This window comes from Microcaecilia unicolor, chromosome 5 (assembly GCF_901765095.1).
Source record: "Microcaecilia unicolor chromosome 5, aMicUni1.1, whole genome shotgun sequence".
Classification (NCBI taxonomy): Eukaryota; Metazoa; Chordata; class Amphibia; order Gymnophiona; family Siphonopidae; genus Microcaecilia; species Microcaecilia unicolor.
The window spans coordinates 217,319,060-217,343,686 of record NC_044035.1 but is presented as its reverse complement, the minus strand read 5'-3'; the positions used below and the strand labels follow the sequence as shown (position 1 = coordinate 217,343,686).

The 24,627-nt window shown below is 45.4% G+C and overlaps 1 protein-coding gene across 1 annotated transcript in view; it reads left to right on the top strand.

Moving 5' to 3' along the window:
* The window catches only part of LOC115471232 (ICOS ligand-like), a gene marked incomplete at its 3' end in the record, with an annotated part of 119,548 nt that extends 95,434 nt beyond the window's left edge, over positions 1 to 24,114 (top strand). Inside the window, 2 exon segments of the mRNA XM_030204936.1 lie at positions 19,639 to 19,992; positions 23,833 to 24,114. Coding sequence (XP_030060796.1) covers positions 19,639 to 19,992; positions 23,833 to 24,114 — 636 coding nt within the window.
* Between the last annotated feature and the right edge of the window lie 513 nt (positions 24,115 to 24,627).

The window sequence follows — 24,627 nt, the reverse complement described above, 5'->3', positions numbered from 1 at the left end:
TGCTGGGCAGACTTATACGGTCTGTGCCCTGAAGAGCACAGGTACAAATCAAAGTAGGGTATACACAAAAAGTAGCACACATGAGTTGTCTTGTTGGGCAGACTGGATGGACCGTGCAGGTCTTTTTTCTGCCGTCATCTACTATGTTACTATGTATGTCTTGATCTTATCCTCTTCTCATACTGCTCACTGTCCAGTTTCTGTGCCTCAGCTCTTCCCCTCTCTGACTATCATCTGATAACTTTCACACTTAAACACCCTCCCTTCAGGCTATTGACCCTCCTACTCTGCCCTCCAGTGTTTCAAATCTCTTCTCTACTACTATGTTATCCAAATCTGTCAATGAGACTGTCTCTTCCTATAATACTATTCTCTCCTCTGCTCTGGATATTCTTGCTCCTCCCATTCCTCGTCCTGTAAAGTGTACCAAACCCCAGCCTTGGCTGACCTCTAGAATCCGCTACCTACATTCCTGTGCCCGCTTTGCCGAACACCTTTGGCTGAAATCCCGTGCCCATACTGACTTCATACATTTCAAATTCTTGCTGACCTCCTTCCAGTCTGCGCTTTTACTTGCCAAACAGGATTATTACATCCAGTTGACAAATTCTCTTGGCTCAAACCCTTGACTTTTCTTTGCCACACTGAACTCTCTCCTCAAAGTGCCTTGACCTCCAACTCTCGTTTCACCTTCTCCCCAGACTCTGGCTGAGTACTTTCATGATAATGTTCACAAGATCAAACTTGAATTCTCAACCAAGTCACCTCCACCTCTCCTTCCCTTAGACCATTCTCTCATTCCTCCAACCCCTGCCTCCTTTTCCGAAATCACTGAAGAGGAAACTGCACATCTTCTTTCCTCCTCAAAACTAACTACCTGTTCCTCCGATCCTATTCCTACCCATCTACTTAACATTATCTCTCCTACTGTCATCCCTTTTATCTGTCATATCCTCAATCTTTCACTTTCCACTGCGACTGTTCCTGATGCCTTCAAATATGCTGTAGTCACACCACTCCTTAAAAAACCTTCATTGGACCCTACCTGTCCTTCCAACTATCGCCCCATCTCCCTCCTCCCTTTCTTAGCCAAGATACTTGAATGTGCTGTTCACTGCCGTTGCCTTGACTTTTTTTCATCTCAAGCTGTTCTTGATCCACTTCAATCTGGCTTTCGCCCTCTTCATTCAACTGAAACAGCGCTTGCTAAAGTCTCCAATGACCTGTTCCTGGCCAGATCCAAAGGTCTACATTCTATTCTCATCCTTCTTGATTTATCTGCTGCTTTTGACACTGTTGATCACAGTCTACTCCTTGATACGCTGTCCTCACTTGGATTTCAGGGCTCTCTTCTTTCCTGGTTTTCTTCTTATCTCTCCCATTGTACTTTTAGTGTATACTCTGGTGGATCCTCCTCCACTTCTATCCCACTGTCAGTTGGTGTACCTCAGGGATCTGTCCTGGGACCTCTTCTTTTCTCCATCTATACTTCTTCCCTTGGTACTCTGAGCTCATCCCATGGTTTTCAGTACCATCTTTACGCTGATGACTCCCAGATCTACCTCTCCACACCAGAAATCTCAGCAGGAATCCAGGCCAAAGTATTAGCCTGCCTGTCTGACATTGCCGCCTGGATGTCTCACCGCCATCTGAAACTAAACATGACCAAGACTGAGCTTCTTATCTTTCCCCTAAACCAACCTCTCCTCTTCCCCCATTCTCTATTTCTGTGGATAACACTCTCATCCTCCCTTTCTCATCAGCTTGTAACCTTGGGGTCATCTTCTACTCCTCTCTCTCCTTCTCTGCACATATTCAGCAGACTGCTAAAACCTGTCATTTATTTCTCTATAATATCACCAAAATTCACCCTTTCCTTTCTGAGCACACTACCAGAACCCTTATCCACACTCTTATCACCTCTCGCTTATACTATTGCAACTTGCTTCTCACAGGTCTCCCACTTAGCCATCTCTCTCCTATTCAATCTGTTCAAAATTCTGCCGCACAAATTAAATTTTGCCAGTGTCGCTATGCTCATATTAGCTCTCTCCTCAAGTCACTTCACTGGCTCTCTATCCGTTTCAGCATACAGTTCAAACTCCTCTTATTGACTTATAAGTGCATTCACTCTGCAGCTCCTCAGTACCTCTCCACTCTCATCTCTCCCTACACTCCTCCCCGGGAACTCCGTTCACTGGGTAAATCTCTCTCATCTGTACTCTTCTCGACCGCTAACTCCAGACTCCGTTCCTTTTATTTTGCTGCACCATATGCCTGGAATAAACTTCCTGAGCTGGTACGTCAAGCTCCATCTCTGGCCTTCTTCAAATCTAGGCTAAAAGCCCACCTTTTTAATGCTGCTTTTAACTCCTAACCCTTACTCACTTGTTCAGTACCTTAGTAATTCCCTTATCTTATATTTGTCCTGTTTGTCCTAATTAGATTGTAAGCTCTGTCGAGCAGGGACTGTCTCTTCATGTTCAAGTGTACAGCGCTGTGTACATCTAGTAGCGCTATAGAAATGATTATTATTAGTAGTAAAAAGGCGGTAAATAAATCCTAATAAATAAATAAATGGGAAAAGCGTTCATCGAAAGGCAGTGATTCTCAACCAGTGTGCCAGGACACACTGGTATGTTAGCAAGAGATGGCAGGTGTGTCACCCAAAATTTGACAGACAGTAAGCCTGTGCTTTTCCTAACCCCTATACCTAACACCTACCAGTCCCTCCCAGAGTCAGTATGAATGTGAGAAGCAGAAAGAACTAAAAAAATAGAATAAGAACCAAATATCCCCTAACCCTTTCCTGTGGCTTCAAAATCCCACATGATGTGCAGGAATGCTGCGCTGCAAAAGAAGCAACTGCCTCAAACAGCAAGAGCGGTCACAGAGAATCTGCTGCCTCAAATGAGTTGTACAATGCTCTTTGGTTCCTTTTCTATTATCCAAGAAGAGAGCTCTCTCTATCGCTTAAAGAGATTTTTTTTTTTTTTTTTTTTTTTGCTAACAAAAAACCACTTCTATCCAAAAGGCAGCACCCCCTTGGGAAGTACAGGGAAACAAATTCCCATGGAGATAACAAAAAATGTAGAAAAACAGATCATAACAGTATGGGCAGATTCTAGGCCGGTCTGGAGGGACTAAAAGAAAGCAAATTAGCAGGTACGATCTACTTTCTCATTCCTTAGTGTCTCTCCAGACCAGCCTAGACGGATGGGAAGTACCAAAGCAGTGGTATCTAGGATGGGACCCAGGGCCGATCTTAGGCCGGGGCGGCCGCATAGGGCCTCGTGCTTAAAGGGGCCCCAAGTGGCGCGCCTCAGTCAGCCTCCTCCGCTCCATCCCGGCACTCGGGGTATTTAAATTTACCTGGCTCCAGCCTCCGACATCGCAGCAGCTGCGCAGCGTCTGTGAAAGCACTGCCTGACGTCTCTAACCTTCCCTTTGCTCGTTCGTTCCCTCTCAGTGTCCTGCCCTCGAGGAAATGACATCAGAAGAAGGCGGGGCACTGAGGGAACGAACGAGCCAAGGGAAGGCTGGTGGAGAGACGTCAGACAGCGCTTTCACTGACGCTTCGCAGCTGCAACGGAGGTAAATTTAAATATTACTAGAAGAATTGAAACAGTACAGAGAAGAGGGCGGGCAGGTGGAGATGGGAGCGGGAGGGATGGGGAGAGTTGATCGATGGACATGGATGGGAGGGCAGGGCCCAGGGAGAGAGGATTAATTGCTGGACATGGAGGGGAGGGAGGAGAATTGCTGGATATGGATAGATGAAGGAGAGAGAGGAGCATCGATGGATAAGGATGGATATGGATGGGAGGACAGGGCCCAGGGAGAGAGGAGAAATTGCTGGACATGGAGGGGAGGGCAGGGGAGAGAGGAGAAATGTTGGGCAGGAATGGAGGGAAGGAAAGACAAAGGAAGGAGATGCACATGGATGGAGGGGAAGGGAGAGAGGAGTAATGCTGGACATGGATGTAGGGAGGGGAGGAAAGTAGATGCACATGGATGGAGGGGAGTGAGGAGAAATGCTGGATATGGATGGAGGGGAAATTGCTGAATTTAAGGGCTGGGTCGGAACACTTTGAAGGCAGATGCTGAAACTGGAGAAAGGATAGGGACAGGGCTACAGATGTTAGACAGGACACATACGGACACAGGAAGATGGTGGACATGGTGAGAGAAAAAATATCAAATGGAAAGAAGACACTGCATAAAACAGAAGACAATGGGACCAAAGCGAATAGAAAAACTAAATGATCAGACAACAAAGGTAGAAAAAAGTATTTTATTCAGAATTTATTAATTGGAATATGTCAGCTTTTGGAAATGTGCATCTGTGATATTTTGCATCTAAGTTTCAATTTTTCTAGTATTGCTGCATGCTGAGTCTGACTTCTTGAGGTAACTTTCCAGTTCAGTATTTTGCCTTCATATCTATTGTGTCATGTGTTTTTCATGTGTGATCAAGGTGCAGTATCCTGCTAGCGTGTAGTATTTGCAGCCCTTTTTGTTTTGTTTTTTTCATGAGGTAGTGTATTGGTGTTTTAGAGCCTGGTGTAATTACAGTTCTGCCTTTCCACGCATAAGGTTGTAGCTTGTCCTGTCCTTGGAATTAGTGCTGTTATGGTTTGGTAAGGTTATGATTGTGTTTTTGCACAAGTTTGTGTATAGTGTTTTGCAGTGGAGAGATTGTGTGTCCACACCTCTGACCCCCCCGGGGTTATGAGAATTGGAACTACTAATTGTAGTGGACTTGAATAATTTCTGGGGAGGGGGGGTTCCCTGATAGCATTGTGCTTATTATTTCAATCAGTTTTTCTGTACAAGTTTAGCTTCATTTGTCTTTATTTGAAATTTCATAAATAAAAAAATTTCTAAAAATTGAATAATCTTATCAATGGGGTGGAGCTAGGGTGGGGGCCAACCAAATTGGTCTGCACAGGGCCCTGCACTTGCTAAGATCGGCCCTGGTGGGACCCTCGGAGTCCTGACTCTAATATCCAAGTCTCAAAACGAGTGCCTTGATGATAGAGAACATTTACGCAGTAGTGCCTAGCAAAGGAATGAAAAAAAAAACCCAGCCTGCCACTCTACAAATCTCCTGTTGTGGTACCAAAGTGCTCTCCGCCCACAAACCTGCCTTCCTCTGGTAGAATGTGTATTAAGGGCATCTTGAATCACCCTGCCATCAAAAAGGTAAGCCGAGGCAATGACCTCCTTAATCCAGTGCGCTATGGTAGCCTGAAATGCCACCAGGTCCTTTCTCCAACCAGCTAACATAACAGACCATCCTGACCAAGGCACAAAATTGGCTCTCCAGCCACTTCCCTACCTGAGGGAACCTGACCAAGGCACAAAACTGGCTCTCCAGGCCACCTCCCCACCTGAGGGAACATGACCGGGGCACAAAACTGGCTCTCTAGGCCACTTCCCTACCTGAGGGAACATGACTGGGGCACAAAACTGGCTTTCCAGGCCACTTCCCTACCTGAGGGAACATGACCAAGGCACAAAACAGTCTGCAGTCTCTTCAGTATTGGTAGGGGCAGCCCTACCATTAGGCTACCTGAGACAGTATCACCTCCTGCACTTCCTTCCCAACCCCTTTCCACCAATTTACCCTTTCTTGTTTTTCCAAAGGTGGCAGCCGTGATTCCCAGAGGCTGCCCTGCCACCAGTCCCGGCCCCTTCTGTCTACTGCAGCCTGCCTCTAAGGAAATAGGAAATTACATCAGAGAGGTGGGCCGCAGTAGAGAAACGGGGCCAGGACCAGTGGCAGGGCAGCCTCTGGGAATTGCCACCGCTGTCTTTGGAAAAACGAGAAAGAAAAGGTAAATTGGTGGAAGGGGGCTGGGGAAAGAAGGGGGGGGGAATGGTTCATTCCTCGCCTCAGGTGGCAGATTGTCTTGGGCTGCCCCTGAGTACAGGCACCCCAGAACACTTCCCTACCTCAGGAGGAAAAAACGGCCGAGGCACAAACAGTCTGCAGACAGCATCAACAAAACAGAATTGTAATGATCCACCACATCAACATCTATTGGAGTGTGCTGAATTAGAGCTGTACCAAGTAGGAGCTAAGGCCTAATCACGATCAAAACTTCAGAAGGCAATTGGAAAACGTGTCAGAGAGCTGTATGATGAAATTGCAGTTCTCACCTAAATGTGAGATGTAGAGGCTAGCAGTATTATGAACCTCTACTCAAGGTACTGCATCTTCTGCAAGAGAAATGCCACTGAGTCTATAAAGGAAAGATTTTGCCAAAGCCTTGAGGGCAAAGATAACTCAGAAAGAATCAACCTAGGCAGGGCAGAATGAAAAAGAACAACTCTAGAGCAGAAAGGCAGCTGCCTACCAAAAGTGACAGTAATGTAATCTGTAAACACCTACGAAGAAATCCCAGCAGCTCTCCAAAAAAGAAAGAAATATTTCTGACCCATAACAGGCTACATTTTCTCTTCAGGTAGCTGAAGAGAAAAAAATGAAAATCTAGCTGGTACTACTAGAAGATATATAGTTGAAACCATTAGGCTAAGCCACTTGACACAGGAAGTTGAGAAGAGAGGACAATGGCTTGGAGAGTACAAGTAAGCTTAGAGAAGCTTAGTTTAATCTTAAAATAGAGGTTCAAATGGGACCAAAAGGTTAAGGCCCGGTGAGGTTGTGAAATTAAGATCAGGTGAGCCTGTGCATACAAAGACAGGATAGACTTTGAGATTAGGTGCAGCTATGTTGCAAAGCTGCTAGAGAACCCACAAGTACTGAGCTTCTGGATAAGTGAGATATGTTGGTGAGCTGGGAAGCCAAACAACTGAATAGCTATAAGTCAGCTCCCTGGAACAGGAGCCATATCCAGCCATGAGGTATAGCTTTCCCAGCAAGTTGTATTTATTTATTAGGAGTAATTTACCGCCGCTTGAAGGAATTTACTCAAGGCAGTGTATTACCCTAGCACTCCACCAACTGCATTACACAGAGAAGTGAAGATGCAAGGCTCCACTGAAACTGGGAAATTGAAATCCACACAACACACGAACATAAACCCTGCTTAGCATATGCCAATAAGGTGGACCTAGCATCTGTGGCTAAAGTTGATGAAGCATGTGAGGCTAGGTTGGTGAATTCAAGATAAGCTTGGCTGAATCTAGGCCACCAAGCTCGCTTGTAGCCTAGTGGTTATTGCAGTGGACTTTGATCCTGGGGAACTGAGTTCGATTCCCACTGCAGCTCCTTGTGACTCTGGGCAAGTCACTTAACCCTCTATTGCCCCTGGTACAAAATAAGTACCTGAACATATGTAAACCACTTTGAATGTAGTTGCACAAACCACCTCAGAAAGGCAGTATATCAAGTCCCATTTCTTCTATTGACCTTCAAGTGCACTCAATCTGCTGCCCCCCATTACCTCTCTACCCTCCTCTCCCCGTATGTTCCCACCCGTAACCTCCGCTCTCAGGACAAATCACTCCTATCTGTACCCTTCTCCACCACCACTAACTCCAGACTCCGCCCCTTCTGCCTCGCAGCACCTTATGCCTGGAACAGACTTCCTGAGCCCATACGCCATGCGCCCTCCCTGCCCATCTTCAAGTCCTTACTCAAGGCCCATCTCTTCTCCCTTGCTTTTGGCGCCTAACCACCTTCCCCATTCCTGTTACCTACACTGACTGCGTAGTCTATTACCGTTAGATTGTAAGCTCTCTTGAGCAGGGACTGTCCCTCCCCGTGTTTAAACTTGTACAGCGCTGCGTAACCCTGGCAGCGCTATAGAAATGCTAAGTAGTAGTAGTAGTAGTAATTTCCCTTCCCTTAAACTTGAATTAATTAAAGCAGAAACTATGCTGAGAAGATACTCAGTGGAATCTATGATGTTAAACTCAGCTAATAGGCCCAAATGAGCTGAGTCTAAGAAGTTGGCAAACCTAGCTGAAACCACAAGACTAAACTCTCTTGAACCCTTGAAAGCCATGAGAAATGAAAAGGAAATTACAGTGGAGCAGAATAATGAGAGCAGCTCAGGAGAATAAGTGACAACTGAATATGTGAATTCAGGACTACTAGTACTCATTTCTGTGGTGCTACTAGACTTATGCAGTGCTGCCCACATTATATGCAGATACATTTCTGTCCCTAGTGGACTCACGATCTAAGGTGTGTGTGTGTATTTTTGTTTTGTTTATTTTAGTAGCTGGGGTAATGGAGGGTTAAGTGATTTGCCCAGAGTCACAGTGGGAATTGAACCCAGGTTCTCAGGTCACTGCACTAACCACTAGGCTACTCGTCATAAGAACATACTAAGTCAGACTAATGGTCCATCTAGCCCAGTATCCTGTTTTCCAAACGGTGATCAAGCCAGGTCACAAGTACCTTGCAGAAATCCAAATTGTGGCAACACTCCATACTACAAATCCCAGGGCAAGCAGTTGCTTCCCATGTCTGACTCAATAGCAGACTATGGACTTTTCCTCCAGGAATTTGTCCATACCTTTTTTTAAACCCAGATACACTAAACTACTACCTCCTCCGGCAGAGTTCCAGAGCTTAACTATTCATTGAGTGAAAAAATATTTACTGGTGGGCACGATTCTGACGGAGGAAAAACAAGATGGCGTCCGGAAGGGAACGCTAGCCAGACGGCTCGTTACCCGTTTCCCCTCAATCTTTAGTAAATTTTTTACCTTGCGATGCCGAAACGGAGGGGCAGGCAGCGGGTGACTCCCTCCACAGCTGCCGTGGTTTCGGGACCGATGGACCGTTTTGCGCAGCCTGTGGGTGTAACGGGGCAGGATTCCTCGCTGCAGGAGGGAGCAATGGGAGGTTCCTTGCTCCCTCAGCTTGAGGCCGATATCACCTTTAGCCCCGAACAGCGGAGTCCTCCGATGATGCCGGCAAGGGGTCTGCAGCAGGGGCAGGAAGCACTCGGCGTCTCTGACCTGGAAATGCATTCAGTGGAGGGAACTGCAGCAGACCAAGAACTACCGGCTGTGGAAGTCGGAGGAAAAAGACTCAGTGAATTGCTGGCTGGGAACCAGGAGCAGACAATGAAGAGAGATTTGACTGCGATTACTATACCCAGTAAGTCATTTTTGCCTTCTAAACCTGGGAATATAACTCTTGACTCGATTTGGGAAGCCTTGGTAGGACTTGAGAACTCTTTTACACAGAAGATATCTCAGGTGTTACAAGTAACTCAGTTGCCTTTGGAAAAGATTGAAGCTTTAGAAACTAGAATGAGTAACACTGAAAAATCTTTAATCTCATGTAATGAAGCACTAAAAACTTCTCAACAAATACAATCAAATTTGATAAAAGAGAACATTATTTTGCATCAAAAGACTGAAAATTTGGAAAATCAACTAAGAGCTAAAACTCTTAGGTTGATTAATTTTCCAAAAACTACACTAATGGCTCCACTAATAATGTTGTTTTTGAAGCTCCGCCCAAGGGTCCTACAGTTGGGAGGACTATTCTGGTTAAATTTTCCATGTAAATGCGTGATTAAACATAGCTCAGTCAAATATATTTTTTATGATGCAAGTCAATTGAATAATTTTCTTGATTCTAAGTTTGCAGTTGATTCTAGTCAGCAATTGCAGGCTTTGTCTACATCTACTCCGTAAAAAGGATTATAACAGGCATATTATGTTCTCTTCCCCTTTTTTTGATCTTATGTATTAATGAGAAAAATTTTTCCTGGAATTGTACCTTGTTTTTTCTCTCATATTGTGGACTTGAAATGGATGAGATAAAGTTATAACCTTATATTTTGATTTCCCTATGAAAATGATGTATACTTTCTTCCATTTTTTCATTTACAAGTGTTCTTGTAATAATTTGTTAAAACTTATAAATAAAATAATAAAAAAAAAAAAATATTTACTTATTTTTTATCTCATTTGTACCCCTCCTATTTGTTTAAAAAGTATTTTCGTGTAACTTTCTCAAGTGTCCCCCTAGTCTTTGTACTTTTGGAACGAGTAAAAAATCGATTTACTTCTACTCGTTCTACACCACTCAGGATTTTGTAGACCTCAATCATATCTCCCCTCATCCGTCTCTTTTCCAAGCTGAAGAGCCGTAACCTCTTTAGCCGTTCCTCATACAAGAGGAGTTCCATCCCTTTTATCATTTTAGTCGCTCTTCTTTGAACCTTTTCTAATTCCGCTATATCTTTTTTGAGATACGGCGACCAGAACTGAATGCAGTACTCAAGGTGGGGACGCACCATGGAGAGATACAAAGGCATTATAGTATTTTCAGTCTTATTCACCATCCCTTTCCTAATAATTCCTAGCATCATGTTTGCTTTTTTGGCTGTCACCACACACTGAGCAGAAGATTTCAGTGTATTATCTACAATGACACCCAGATCTTTTTCTTGAGCCTGACCCCCAAGGTGGACCCTAGCATCAGATAACTATGATTCGGATTATTCTTTCCAATGTGCATCACCTTGCATTTGTCCACATTAAATTTCATCTGCCATTTGGACACCCAGTTTTCTTGCAATATTTCACAGTCCACATGTGTTTTAACAACCTTGAATAGTTTTGTATCATCTGCAAATTTGATCACCTCACTCCTCGTTCCTGTATTCACTTCCAAAGGAGCTACTGACCTTTTATTATGTATTCATTTATTTATTTTGAAATGTAACTGCTCCTAAAGCACTCCACACATCTTGGTTGTCAGTGTCCAGAGAACAGCCTAAAAGTCTGACCATGTTGCTACACATAATTAAAAGACTGTGTTCTGAAAAACTGCATCTCCCCAACCCCAGCCAATATTCCAGCCTTGTGCAGCCCGAGCTGAGGGACTCTAAATGGTTATCATGGAAATCTGAAAATTCTAGAACTCCAGGCACTAACTCACAGGTGCCAAACAACTCTGCAAAATGGAGATAATGCAGTGATAAACTACTGCCCACTTCTGCACAGTTTAAGAAAGCAGAGAAAAAATACACCTCACCACAGCCAAAGGAGAGGGAGCTTTTGACCTATGCTGTCAATAATCATGTGCCAGAAGAAAAAAGGAAAACAACTGTTCTCATGCTTGAAAGAGGGCAGAGGCACACACTCTCACAATGGCAGACACTGATATGGAGGGGGGGGGGGAGGGGAAGCAAAAATGCCAGAAAACCACATAACACAAACTCACCATGCTGCCTTCTAATGGAGGCTTCAATGATCTGGGTGAGGGCAAGATAGGGAACTTGAGAGACCTCTGAGATGTACCTCTGTGCCAAGTTTTTTTTTTTTTTGTGTTTGTTTTTAAAAGGAGCTAGAGCCAAACAAAGGCACTCAACTGAAACCCAGATATAAACTGAACCAGGAGAAAAAGCCCAAAGGCACCCCCAACTTGAAAAACGCAGCAGAAGTACTGGTTCAGAACAAAACAAAAAACCAGTGGCGTAGCGGGAGGGGGGGGGGGGGGGAGAGGGGCGGTCCGCCCCGGGTGTCAGCTCAGGGGGGGAGTGCTCCCTGCCAGCTCCCCTCCCTCGGCGAATCGACACCCCCCGACCATCTCCCGCACCCTACCTTTAAAAAGAATATCGGGAGGCGAGACGCAGCGCCGTGCGCCTGCCCTGCACGTAAAAGAAATGTGGACTGTCGAGTCTTCCCTCGCTCTATCTGTCCCGCCCTCCGCTGACGCAACTTCCTATTTCCGCAAGGGCGGGACAGACAGAGCGAGAGAAGGGCCGACAGTCCACATTTCTTTTACGTGCAGTATAGGCGCGAGGCGCTGCGCCTCGCCTCCCGATATTCTTTTTAAAGGTAGGGTGCGGGAGCTGGTCGGGGGGGGGTGCAACGGTGAACCACCCCGCCCCGGGTGGCAGCCCCCCCTGCTACGCCACTGCAAAAAAACAAATCAAAAAGGCCCCTCCAAGGCCAAGGTAACTCAGAATAAAACAGGCTCATAAGAGAAAGCCTCCATAGAAGGAATAATAGCTCAACTAAAAATTAGCTAGGAATAAAGTCAAGAGCTACGGGAGAAGGGGGGGGGGGGGGTTCTAAGAACACCACTGAAAAACCCTTCTCAGCAAGGCAAAGCTTGAGTGCTTCCAAACTGAGCACAAAACAAAAAGAGACCGCAGAGCACTGCCAAACTAGAGAGGCTAGGTTTTTTTTTTTCCTTTTTTACATAGACCAAAGGTGAGGCTCACCTCCCAGGCACTCAAGGCCCCTAGACTGCACCAGGGGCAGAGGCACAAAAAGGACCTCTAGAAACTGAAAGGAGCTCCCCAGGGCCATGGATCCAGAAAGTATATGGGGGGAGGGGTGGGGGGGGGAAGGAATGTGCGGAGGAGTAGCCTAGTGGTTAGTGCAGTGGACCTTGATCCTGGGGAACTGGGTTGAAGTCCCACCACAGCTCCCTGTGACTGGAAAAGTCACTTAACCCTCCATTGCCCCAGGTACACATAAGTACTATGTAAACTACATTGAATGTAGTTGCAAAAACCACAGAAAGGCAGTATATCAAGTCCCATTCCCTTTCAATTTCACCCAGGTTTGACCCCCATGGACCACAGTTGCAGCCAAGGAGCCCTGGTTAAGAAGCAGAAATTAGGAGCCAGAATGAATTACAAACACTGCTAACCCCATAGCTTCCCCCCCCCCCCCCCCCTTAGGATTAGGAATCCCCAGGCCTACCAGACCAGTCGAGACTGTGCAGCCTTGCACCTCTACCACTTGCTGGGATACTGAGAATTCTCCAAAGACAAGCAGGCTGATATTCTCACAAGTGGGTGACGCCACGTCGGCCCCGGAGGATTTTAAAGCAAAATCTCAAAATCTCTTTACGGCATTCCGTCGCGCGAGCGATCGTACTGCGCATGTGCGCACACCTCTTCCCGCTCACTGTGCGGACACGCCCCTCAGTTTTTCTTTTTCCGCGTCTGAGGAGACACGGAGTTCGTTAGGGCTTCGTGTTTTCATCAGGTCCTCGGAGTAAAATCTCTTTTTTTTTTTATTTTACCCTTTTGGGTGTTCTTTATTTTTCATTTGTACTTTTCATGGCAGGCTCATTGTGGCTTATATTTATACAGGTTCTTTTTGTACCTGGGGCAAGAAAAAGTTAACTAATTGCCAGAGTCACAAGGGGCTGTGCCTGAAATGAAAACAAAGCTTATAAGCTTCTCTTTTCTTTTTTCTTATAAAAGTGCTGGTATATTGTTATCTGTGGGCTCTCTCTCGCCAGCAAATAAAACAAGCCCACATTTTTAGATCCATTTATTAAAACTTAAACAAATGGCTCTCGAGAGCTGTGAGAGCCTGCTTCAACACAAGTGGTGAAGGTGTATGTTAAGCAGGTGCATCCCTGCTCAGCCACTGAATGGGCAACCTGGTGACACAAAATCAGTGGTGTCACCTTTGAAGCGAGTCTCCACCCGCCTCGGCGTCTCCTGCTCTGCAGGTTATTCGGGCGCATCGGCGGACGTGTCTTGGGCCGGATCATCTCCCTGTGAAGCGCAAGTAGTGTCTCAAAGACGAGACTTATGCTACTTGTCAGGGATGCCCAAAGGAGATTCTGGCGGATCATCTCCCTGTGAAGCGCAAGTAGTGTCTCAAAGACGAGACTTATGCTACTTGTCAGGGATGCCCAAAGGAGATTTGGGCGCATCGGCGGATGTGTCTTGGGCCGGATCATCTCCCTGTGAAGCGCAAGTAGTGTCTCAAAGACGAGACGTATTCTACTCTGCCAGGGATGCCCAAAGGAGATCATTCTGGAGTCCGACAGAGACCGATGCACGCTGGGTATAGTTATGCATCGAATAGGTCTCCACCTGCCTCGGCGCCTCCTGCTTGGCAGGTCATTCGGGCGCATCAGCGGGTGTCGGTACCATCGGTGCCCAGAGCTTTGCTCCCTCTGTTATGGAGGTATCGGGGCTTCACATCAGTCGGTGCCGAGAGCGTTGCTCCCTCTGTTATGGAGGTATCCTGGCATTGGACGTCGATACCGGTACCAGGTATCAACGGTGCCATCGGTACTGGGTATCATCGGTTCCGTGGATATCATCGGTACCGGGTGTCATGGGTACCGTCGGTACCGAGTATCATCGGTACCATGGGTGCCGTCGGTACCGAGTATCATCGGTGCCGTCGGTGCCGAATGTCATCGGTGCGTCGGTACCGAGGAGTATCGGTGCCAGGAACATTGGTACATGGGTCCCGTCGGTACCGGGTGTCATCGGTGCCGTGGGTCCCGTCGGCACCGGGTATCATCGGTACCATGGGTACCGTCGGTGCCGAGTGTCTTCGGTGCATGGGTGCCGTCGGTACCAGGTGTCATGGGCACCATCGGCACCAGGTATCATGGGCACCATCGACCATCGGTACCAGGTATCATCGCCCATCGGTACCGAATATCATGAGTACCATCGGTATCGGGCATCATCGGTACCATGGACAGGTATCATGGATACCGTTGGTACATGAGTACCATCGATACCAGATATCATGACCAGGTACCATGAGTGCCATTGGTACCAGGTGTCTTGAGCACCGTCGGTACCATGTGTACATCGGTACCGTCGGTGCTGTTGGTGCCGGATATCATGGGTACCATCGGTACCACATGTCAAGGGTACCATCGATACCAGAGTATCATGGGTAAAGTACCATGGATTCCATTGGTACCGGGGGTCATCGGTACCATGTGTATCATCGGTACCGTCGGTGCCATGGGTACTATCGGTACCATCGGTCGCATCTCTGTTATGGAAGTCACCTGGCAGTCTGGTTTCGATTCCCTTGCATTTCCAGATTTTGTCCTTGGCTTTGGGACCATGGGTACCATTGGATGCCATGGGTGCTACCGCCTCCTGCGGCATCTAGCTTTTCACCTGGTCTCCTTCACCGATGCTGCCTCTGGTATGGGTGTTCGCAGCCTACTGGGGCAACTTCTTGACCCCGTCGTAGAACTTACCGCGCCTCCATACCTTGGCTTCCAGGCCCAGAAATGCATGTTAAGAACAGCCAGTTTGCCTACAGGAGAACATAATTTTCCATAGCTGTTCTGGTATAATTGTATGTATGACAGTTGCTCTATACTGGTCAATGTTTGGATCTGAGCTGCTCTGTTTGAGTAGTTAGCTCAGTTCAATGATGGTTCATCTGATGAACATGAAGGTCATGGGGTTTTCTCTGCTGAGAATCCTCTAGATCTTCTATCTGTCTTGACATTACAGTCGAGATTGTGAATCAACCCAATGCAGATGCTCGAGGTCCTGGACTACCATCTTCATCTGAGTCTTCTGCCACTCAGAACAGATAGGAGTTCTAAGAACTTGCTTCGGCGCCCCCGGGGCCAGAGCATACATCCTTAGCCTCCTTTGGGGAATGGCGTACCAGGCTGGCGTGATCGCGTCCAAAACCAAGTCCTGCCAGATCTATACGAGCATTCCCACCAGAGTAGGCTACACCTTTTCACCAAGTGGTCAGGTGGCACACGGTGTGTTGCAAGTTCCTGTCCAATGGCATTTCGACACTTGTAATGTAACACCTAGATTTCTGCTCTAGGTACAGTGATGCGCAGACTCTCATGACTGTGTGCCTCTCACCTGGAGGAGGAGACTCAGCAGAAAATTGTAGATATGCTGTGCTTACACTTCCTCATCTCGGAAGTTCTTTGAAGAGAAGAGTAGTTTTCCTTGTGCCTTAAGGGGTCGTACGTATACTCTTACTTCTCGACAGCCGGTTTAGGCTATGCCTCAGCACGCTCGTTCTAGTTAGCGGCGTGCACCTAATCAGACTCCTGCAGCTGTTCCGCAGGAACCGGAGAGGGGTTTTTGACTGGCTCCAATTCAGCATAGCCAATATAAAAAAAAAAAAAAACGTCCGTACCGGCCAATCTGCATTCTCAATCTGGAATCAAACCCTCCACATTGTTCATTGGGAGCTTAATCCTTTAGCTTCCATCATCAGTGAGTACTTGCAGAGGAACTCTCTGTCTTTCTCAGTGCAATGCAGTCGAGCCCGTTCCACCAGGACAAGAAGGGTTGAGTTTCTATTCCAGGTCCTTCCTTGTGGGTTGCGTCTCATCATAGACATAGGAGGCCTAAACAGATTTCGTTCAGGATGATTTCCCTGGGCATTCTTCTTCCCATACTTCAGGAAAACGATTGGTTATGCTCTCTGGACTTACAGGATACTTATACTCACTTTGCGTCCAGAGTATGTTTTTCCTAGTGCCTGGCTGTTCTGCAGCGTATCTTCATGGACTGGGAGTGCATGTGTTCCCTTATCACCCATGGCACTTTTGCACATGACATCCGCTCAGTGCATCCTAGCTTCCCAGTGGTATCAACTTTAGGGTATCTAGAGGATGTGACCCAACTGTTTGCCAGTCTTCGGAATTCCCCTCAGAGGTGGTTAATTCTCTCCATTTTGATTCTGAGGCTTCCCGTCCACCTTATTCAGTCAAAAGCTGCTCACGAGGGTTGCATCCCTCCTGGCTATCCAACCAAATTATTTTAATTCAACCAAACAATCGGGTTGTGATGTACTCGATAACAAAGGAGTACTGGATCTTGTCCTCTGAGTCAGGATGCCATGCAGATGTAGCGGTGGGCCCGCCAACGCGGCATGTTTTCTCCAAGCCATTTATCTAATTGGCGAAAACAGCAGTCTGGCCGACAGGCTGAGCAGGATAATGCTACAGTCATGGTTGTTGAGCATGGCTGTAGCTCGAAAGATCTTCCGGGAGTGAGATACCCCCTCAGTGGATCTTTTTCCTACTTAGTCCAATCACAAAGTCCCTCAGTTCTGTTCCAGGCTGCAGGTTCACGGCAGTCTATCATCGAATGCCTTTCTCCTTTTTTGGGGGACAGGTTTTCTGTATGCGTATCCTCCCATACATCTGGTGGAAAAGACTTTGCTGATTCTCAAGCAAGATTGTGGAGCCATGATTCTGATTGCTCCTTTCTAGCTACGTCAGATACGATTCCCTCTTCTTCTGGAGTTGGAATGTTTTCCAGCTCTCATTACACAGAACGAGGGGGCACTTCTACATCCCAACCTCCAATCTCTGCCTCACACGGTCTGGATGTTGAATGTGTAGTTTTCGTTGAGTTTTCCAGAAGAGTGTCTCCCGACTCTTGCCTGCTTCCAGAAAAGATTTCACAAAGAGATGTTATTCTTTTCATGGAAGAGGTTTGCCGTCTGGTGTGACAGCAAGGCCCTAGATCCTGCCTCTTGTCTTATACAGACCTTGCTTGAGTTCTTTCTACACCTGTCTGAGTCTGGTCTCAAGACCAACTCTGTCAGTATTCATCTTCGTGCAATGAGAGCTTATCATCAACGTGTAAAAGGTCAGCCTTTAGCTGTCCACTTCATGAGAGGTTTATTTCTCCCCCAGTGTTGAGAAAATTCCTTCTATGTGTCTAGGGGGGATTATTTCTGTTGAGCTTAGCACAATAATTTTCACAGTTGGCTCTTATGCTTCGGTCAGAGCCCTTATCACTCCTTATTCAGTATCTTGGGGTTTCAATGTCGTTTTCATCCAGCTGCTGCAAGCTCAATTCGGGCCACTGGATTCCTGTCATCTGAAGTATTGGACCTGGAAGGTCGTTTTTTCTTAGTGGCTGTTCCTTCAACTCGTAAGGTCGGTGAGCTTCAGACTCTAGTAGCTCAAGCGCCTTACCTTACTCCTCATCTTTACAGAGTAGTTCTCCGCATGCAGACAAAGTTCTTACTGGCGCTGCTATCAGAGTACCAGCTGATCCAGTCAATTCTCTTGCCAACATTCTTTCTCCCTCATCTTGCAAGCCCTGGCGAAAGCAAGCTGCGCACTTTTTGCGTGGAGCAGACGAGCTCCCTCGGACGGTCCGCCCAGTTGTTTATTTCTTTAATGCCAGTTGCTGTCGGAAACCGCATCATTTCTTCTTAGCTAGCAGATTGCATCTCCTTCATTTTTGTCCAAGCTGGACTGACTCTAGAGAGCCATGTCACGGCTCACAAAATTAGAGCCATGGCTGAGTCGGTGGCTAATCTAAGATCAGTCACTATTGAAGAAATCTGCAAAGCTGCGGCGTGGTCATTAGTCCACACATTCACATCTTACTACTGCCTTCAGCAGGATAGCCGACGCGTCAGTCGGTTTTGGGCAGTCGGGGCTGCAGAACTTCTTTGGGGTTTAGAATCCAACTCCAACCCTCCTAAGCCCATGTTTGTTCTGTTCCAGGCTACACTCATTTAGATGTTTCTTCTTTTCAGGTCAATTTTTATTCTGGCCTCGCCGTTGCGAGACTCAATTGACCACTGTTTGTTGTGTAAGCCTGGAAGCTAGGGATACCCCACTTGTGAGAATATCAGCCTGCTTGTCTTTGGAGAAAGAGTAGTTACTTACCTGTAACAGGTGTTCTCCGAAGACAGCAGGCTGCATATTCTCACAAACCCTCCCACCTCCCCTTTTGGAGTTGTCTCCTCTATCTTTTGGATATAACTGAGGGGCGTGTCTGCACAGCGAGCGGGAAGAGGTGTGCGCACATGCGCAGTACGATCGCTCGCGCGACGGAACGCCGTAAAGAGATTTTGAGATTTTGCTTTAAAATCCTCCGGGGCCGACGTGGCGTCACCCACTTGTGAGAATATGCAGCCTGCTGTCTTCGGAGAACACCTGTTACAGGTAAGTAACTACTCTATACTGACTTTGGGAGGGACTCCACAGCTAACTTATAGGCCCCATCAGAATTCTGTAGTTCTCAGTCTCCACCCACCTGCTGGTAGGAGTGCATAACTCATCCGTCTAGGCCGGTCTGGAGGGACGCTAAAGAAGTTAGTCCAATAAAATGGTACCATCTTATCATCTTTTTGCGTTGTTTTGTTTCTATTCATTACCTTTAAAAGTGGACTAACATGGCTTCCACACCATTTTATGGAACAGGTAAGAATGTCCAAAAGTTGTATAGTACTTTGCCTTGCAACCACTGTCAGTAATAAAAATGACTTTGTTTATAACAGAGGCACTCAAAGTGCAGGACCTCAGCTGACCTACTTGTGTATTTATGTCACTTAGAAAAAAGGTAGGCAAAAAAAATTTCCTGGAGGAGAATAGAGAAATCGGGGGAGGGGTGAAAAAGTACAAGGAGTAGTATTTTTCTGTTATCCAAAAACACCTATTTTAATGTTCTATTTTTTTGCATCCAGAATGTTTATCGGCCTTACATATAGTACACACTCAGCATGGATATTTGCTAGGTATTTCCTACGATGGATAGGGTCTGTTTAAGAAGAAGGTCTACTGTGTAATCAGGTGACAAATGTAAGTCTATTATGACAGTGGCTTGTTAATGAATTTCGGATTGTGGAATATTTTAAATTTTTTACTTTATCTTAGTTATTGTTTTTGATGTGTAATTGTAACCTACCCGTACTTTTTAAATATATAAATAAATACAGATGACTGTAAAATGAGTGTGTTTTCCAAGGTGGCAGACTTTGACTTCTGCCTATTTCATAGCGTGGTGTGATTATTTCTAATGCTGAATAGAAAAACCACTTGGCATGATAGGTATATTCTTCTCCTTAGCAGTGTAATTGAAAGTGAAAGGAAAAGGTGACTGTGCGTTTGTTTTGTCTTGCTCAAGAGCGTAAGAGATTAATGTGTGATGCTTGTGTTCTCTTTCTGTGTAGGTGATGAGAAAGAGCACCCGACAGTGGTTGGCAAAGTTGGGAAGTCAGCAGTGCTTCGCTGTATTATCACACAACCACTGAATTTCTCGCTAGATCAGCTGCGGGTGTACTGGCAGACACTGGATAACAAAGTGGTATATGCATTCCTCTCTGGGGATAATGGTGAGAAGTACCAGGCATTGGAATACCAGGGCAGGACCCAGCTTTTCTGGGACAAGTTGCAGGAAGGCAATTTCTCTCTGCTTCTCTCCAACCTCAGCCTCTCTGACAAACAAATCTATAAGTGCATCGTGATGAAGAATGAGACCAAATATAATGTGATTCATGAGGCTTTCATCACCCTGAATGTGGAAGGTAAGGACATGAAGCATGCAGTAGCTCCAAACCCCTCCAAGAGGAGGAAGTTGCCTACAAAGGGAATGTTTTTATACTGCCTATGGTGCTTGTAGGCCTACAAACACTCTGTTCCCAGAGGCCTGCAAATTTTCTTTCCTTTTTTTTTTTTAATAAAACTTTTTATTTATTATAATTTTATCCAATTTACAACAGTGTCAAAGATGACAATCCAGATAACATTATCACTAACAAAAGTTAGTGCAAGAAGACATCCTCACCAGATATGGCAAATATCATCTGTTTTTTAAAGAACAGCAACAGCAAACGCCCCCTTCTCTCTAATCCCTTTCCACAAACCAACACCACATTTGCTGAAATTGTTGCCACTTGTTATTTTTCAAAAGCCATAAGGTGATATCTCTCAGGTCCAGCGGAACGCGCTAAGCAGGGTATGCACGGCAGGGTGTTGCCAGCATTCGAGGGGCACCAGAAACTGCCAATACTTACCCATTGTGCTCCACTGGCCACTGCCGCTGCACACTACAGCCCTCCCAAATCCTCCCTTAAAGGGCTTGCCTTGGTGGTGTAGTGGCCTCTTCGGCCACAGGAGCAGGAACTGTTTCTTGCCCACTGCCACTACTCTGTCTCTGCTTTGCTCTTCTGCGCCACTGCCATGTTTTAAAACTGGCTGCAGTCCCGGCAGCCATTTTGAAAACACAAGTGGTGCCGGGCACAGTAGCAACAGTGGACAGGAAAGAGTGGGTTCTTTCCTGCCCCGAAGAAGCCATTAGATCACCAGGGCCCTTCAAGGTAGGACCAGGGAGGGCTTTAGTGTGTGTGAGTGGGGTGGCAACTGCAGCAGTGGGGGGGGGGTTGTAGTATGCGGAAGGATGGGCAGTTGTAACTACACTGGTGGTGGGGGGGTTGTAGTGTGTGGGAGGGGGCAGCAGGCAGGTTTTGGCACAGTATAAGTCACACTCATCACAAGGTCAAAATATAGGAAAACCAATGAACTGCATTGGGGGCTTATATTAAAGAAAATATTTATTTTTATTATATTGACTTATGAAAACCACTTGTCCCTGAAACATGCTCAAAACAGAATAATCCATTTGTACAAAAGAGATGAGGTGAAGATGTGATTCCATGTGCCCCAATGAAAGGAGAGTTCAATTTTAATTCAATTTAATTTCACAGTATATTCCTTCCCAAGGCAGATTATAACAGTTAAGATGAGCCCATCAGTAAACAGGATATCCTCACTGAAATTTGGCCATGTATTACTGTATTGTATAGAACAGTGTAGAAAAATGAGCACAAAATACAGACTTTATTAGTGCTGTTTTTACCAGCTACAATAATGTTTTAAGCAGTTTTAGTGATATTCAATTTTATTTAATGATATTTATATCTACATATGGGAAGCTGTCAAATAAGTATAAAAAACCAAACAACTTTTGTTCTTCACCTTTTAAGGCACTGGGCTGAAAAAGGGGTGGTGGGGTGGAGAAGGGGAGAGGGTGAAGAGAGGAAGGAGAAGCTAGGACCGGGGGGGTGGGGGGGGGGGGGGGGGGGGGGGGAAGGTGGCACCACCTGATAGTTTGGTGCGAGAGACCTTAGCACCAACCCCTGATATCTCGCACAGAGAAAGCGCAATTTATCTTTCACCTTTTGCATATTGGGAACTTTCAGAGAAGACCAATGTGCCTCTATAACCAATCTCGCACCCACACACATTCACTCTCTCTCACACACACTCTCTCAAACATACACACTCTGAGGAAAACCTTGCTAGCGCCCATTTCATATGTGTCAGAAATGGGCCTTTTTTTACTAGTTTTATATAAAAAAAAGTCCTGTGAATCCATCAAATCCTGAGGATTTTCATATTTTCAGAGCTCTAACCATTCTAACCACTTCCTCTAACAAGACTTCCCATTATACAACTGCTTCTCACTAGCATTTAATGAAGGTAAATAGAACCCCTCCCCCAAATATCTATCAATAGCAGCACTGGCTGTGAGTTCAGAGGTATAGCTCTCATCATAAACTCCACAAACCTGGCCTGTATCTCTTTGTCTGTAGTAAATGTCTCTTCCCTCCTTATCCTTAATGCTCACAATTTTAGTTCTAGATTGCTGTATTTTTAATCTTTGAGCCAGTAATCTCCCCACTTTGTTCCCTGCTTCAAAATACTTTTGCCTAATTCTTTCCAATTTAAATTTTAGTTCCACATCATAGAGCTCCCCTAATGCTGCTTTGGTTTTCTTCAGTTGTTTTGAGTAAAGTGATGTGGTAGCCATTTTAGTCCACTTTTAAAGGTAATAAATATGAATAAATCAAAACATATAAATAAAATGATACCTTTTTTATTGGTCTAACTTAATACATTTTTTGATTAGCTTCTTCAGATCAGAAATAAGCAAATCTCGACAAATATCAGAATATATAGTGAAACACAAGAGCATTCTAATGACAGTCTCACAGGAAGAGGGAGGGGTAGGTTAGGTAAGAAACAGGGAAAAATGGATGACTGATAAGAGACTGACAAAGCAGTAAAATTTTATGGTTTATAGTGGGATAGAAAGCCCAGATCTTTGTTAAGTCCTGTCTGGTGAGTGTCAAAATATTTTATCATTTTGACTTCAAAGGTCTTACGTTTTGAATTGTCTTAAAATTTCCTTTTGTATTCTTACCATAAGATCATAAATGCAGTGTTCTGGTTTTGTAAAGTGATGTCCCACAAAGGTAGTATCATGGTTGGCATTGGAATGTTTAATATTGTGCCTATGTAAATTAAGCCTAGTCTTTAGCATCTGGCTTGTTTCTCCAATATTGCACCCTTCTTCACACTTTTTGCATTGAATGATATATACCACATTTGAGGATGAGCATGTAAAGGACCCCCTTATGCTGAATCTTTTTCCCATGTGAGTGATTGTAGGATCCTGTGAGATGTGTTAGCATAGTTTGCTGCTAGATATATTGCAGGGATGTGTTTTTCTGGGGTTCCAGTTCAGCAGACTTCTACGGTCTGTGCCCTGAGAATGGCAAGGACAAATCAAACTTGGATATACATATAAAGTATCATATACCATGTAAATTTAGTTTATCTTGTTGGGCAGACTGGATGGACCGTTCAGGTCTTTGTCTGCTATCATTTTCTATGTTACTAAATATTTTTAGTTTTAATTTTTGATCCCTTGTTCTGTATTTAGTGAAGGTCTGTTGGAGTGTGGTAGTAATGGCGGTGGGGAGATCAGGGAGACAGGGAGGAGAGGAGATCAAGGAGGACCCCTCCTTATTTTCTGCCTTGGGTTCCAACATATTTAACACCACCCTTTAGCTGGTGAGGATCCTTAAGCCTCGCCAGTTGAAGACCTCCTCCAAAGGCAGCCAAAACTCCCAGCTGCCAATGCCAACAACTGTGTGGGGTGCTGGTATCAGTGGCTCAGGGATGCTGTTACTGACTGCAAAGCTTGGTAAAAGGGAGCTCTGGCTGTCTTTGGAGGAGGATTTTGGCTGGCGGGGCTTGAGGATCCTCACCAGCTAAAGAATTTGTATTTTGAGTTGGGGAGGGGTGGAGAGAAAATTATGTGCCCTTCCACTTTGGACTCAGGCCTCACCCAAAATTGGTTGTCTGGCTATGCCACTACCCTTAGTTAACTGGAGCATCATACTCCTATGGTGCTGAGCCAAGCCTCTTTAATAGACTGGAATTGAGCTTGGTCCCTGCATTATCTTAGGCATTGTGCTACTGGGCCAGGGCCCTGTGCTATATATGTTATGCTTTTTAGACAGTATAATAGGTTTTTTTGTCTGTGTGCTAACAGTGTGTTATGATGTTCCCCCTCACAGCTAATTACATACAATCATACCCAAGTGACCCTGAGGTGAATGAAGTGGAATTTGGGAAAGAGGTTACTTTCACCTGCAGCTCTAGCAATGGATACCCAGAGCCAAGATCCACTGGACAGATAGCTACTCACAGCAGCCTTCCAGCACCTTCAGTCACGTTCCATAGAAACATGAGCCAGTACAGTGTCTTCAGCATACTAAAGCTAAATGTAACAGCTGACCTTAATCTCAGTTGTATTATCGAAAATCAGCTACTCCAGGAAAACCTTACAATCAGACAGTGTAAGTACCACATTCTTCTGAGCTCTAGGACAATTATTCAAAGCCATTTATCTTTTGGAAAAAGACATACCTGGAGTATGTTTAGAAGGGAAGGGTGACAGTGTTCTATAAATTACTGGTTTGTTCTTTAGGATCTGCTTGTTATGTACACTGACCATCTCCAAACAAATCTTACAAGCTCCAAGCAGACCCAGATTACACAGCTATATCTGGGAATTGTCCATATTTAGAATCTGAGCTCTTTATCTCCATAAACTTATGATAGTGCTTCTGACAGCGTGAGCAGGCATAGTGCAAGAAGCCTTAACAAACATAGCTAGATTATAGTTTAAAAGTGTACAAAAAATCTTCAGTTTTTTGGTTCAAAAGGAAAAACAAACAGGGAATCTGTTCTTCTCACAGGCTGTTAGCTCAGCAGTATACATAAAGTACCTTGGAGTTAAATTTCAAACAAAATAGAGGAAGAATCACAATGTGAACAGTTTTTGCAAGGTAAAACCTTTTCCTACCTCA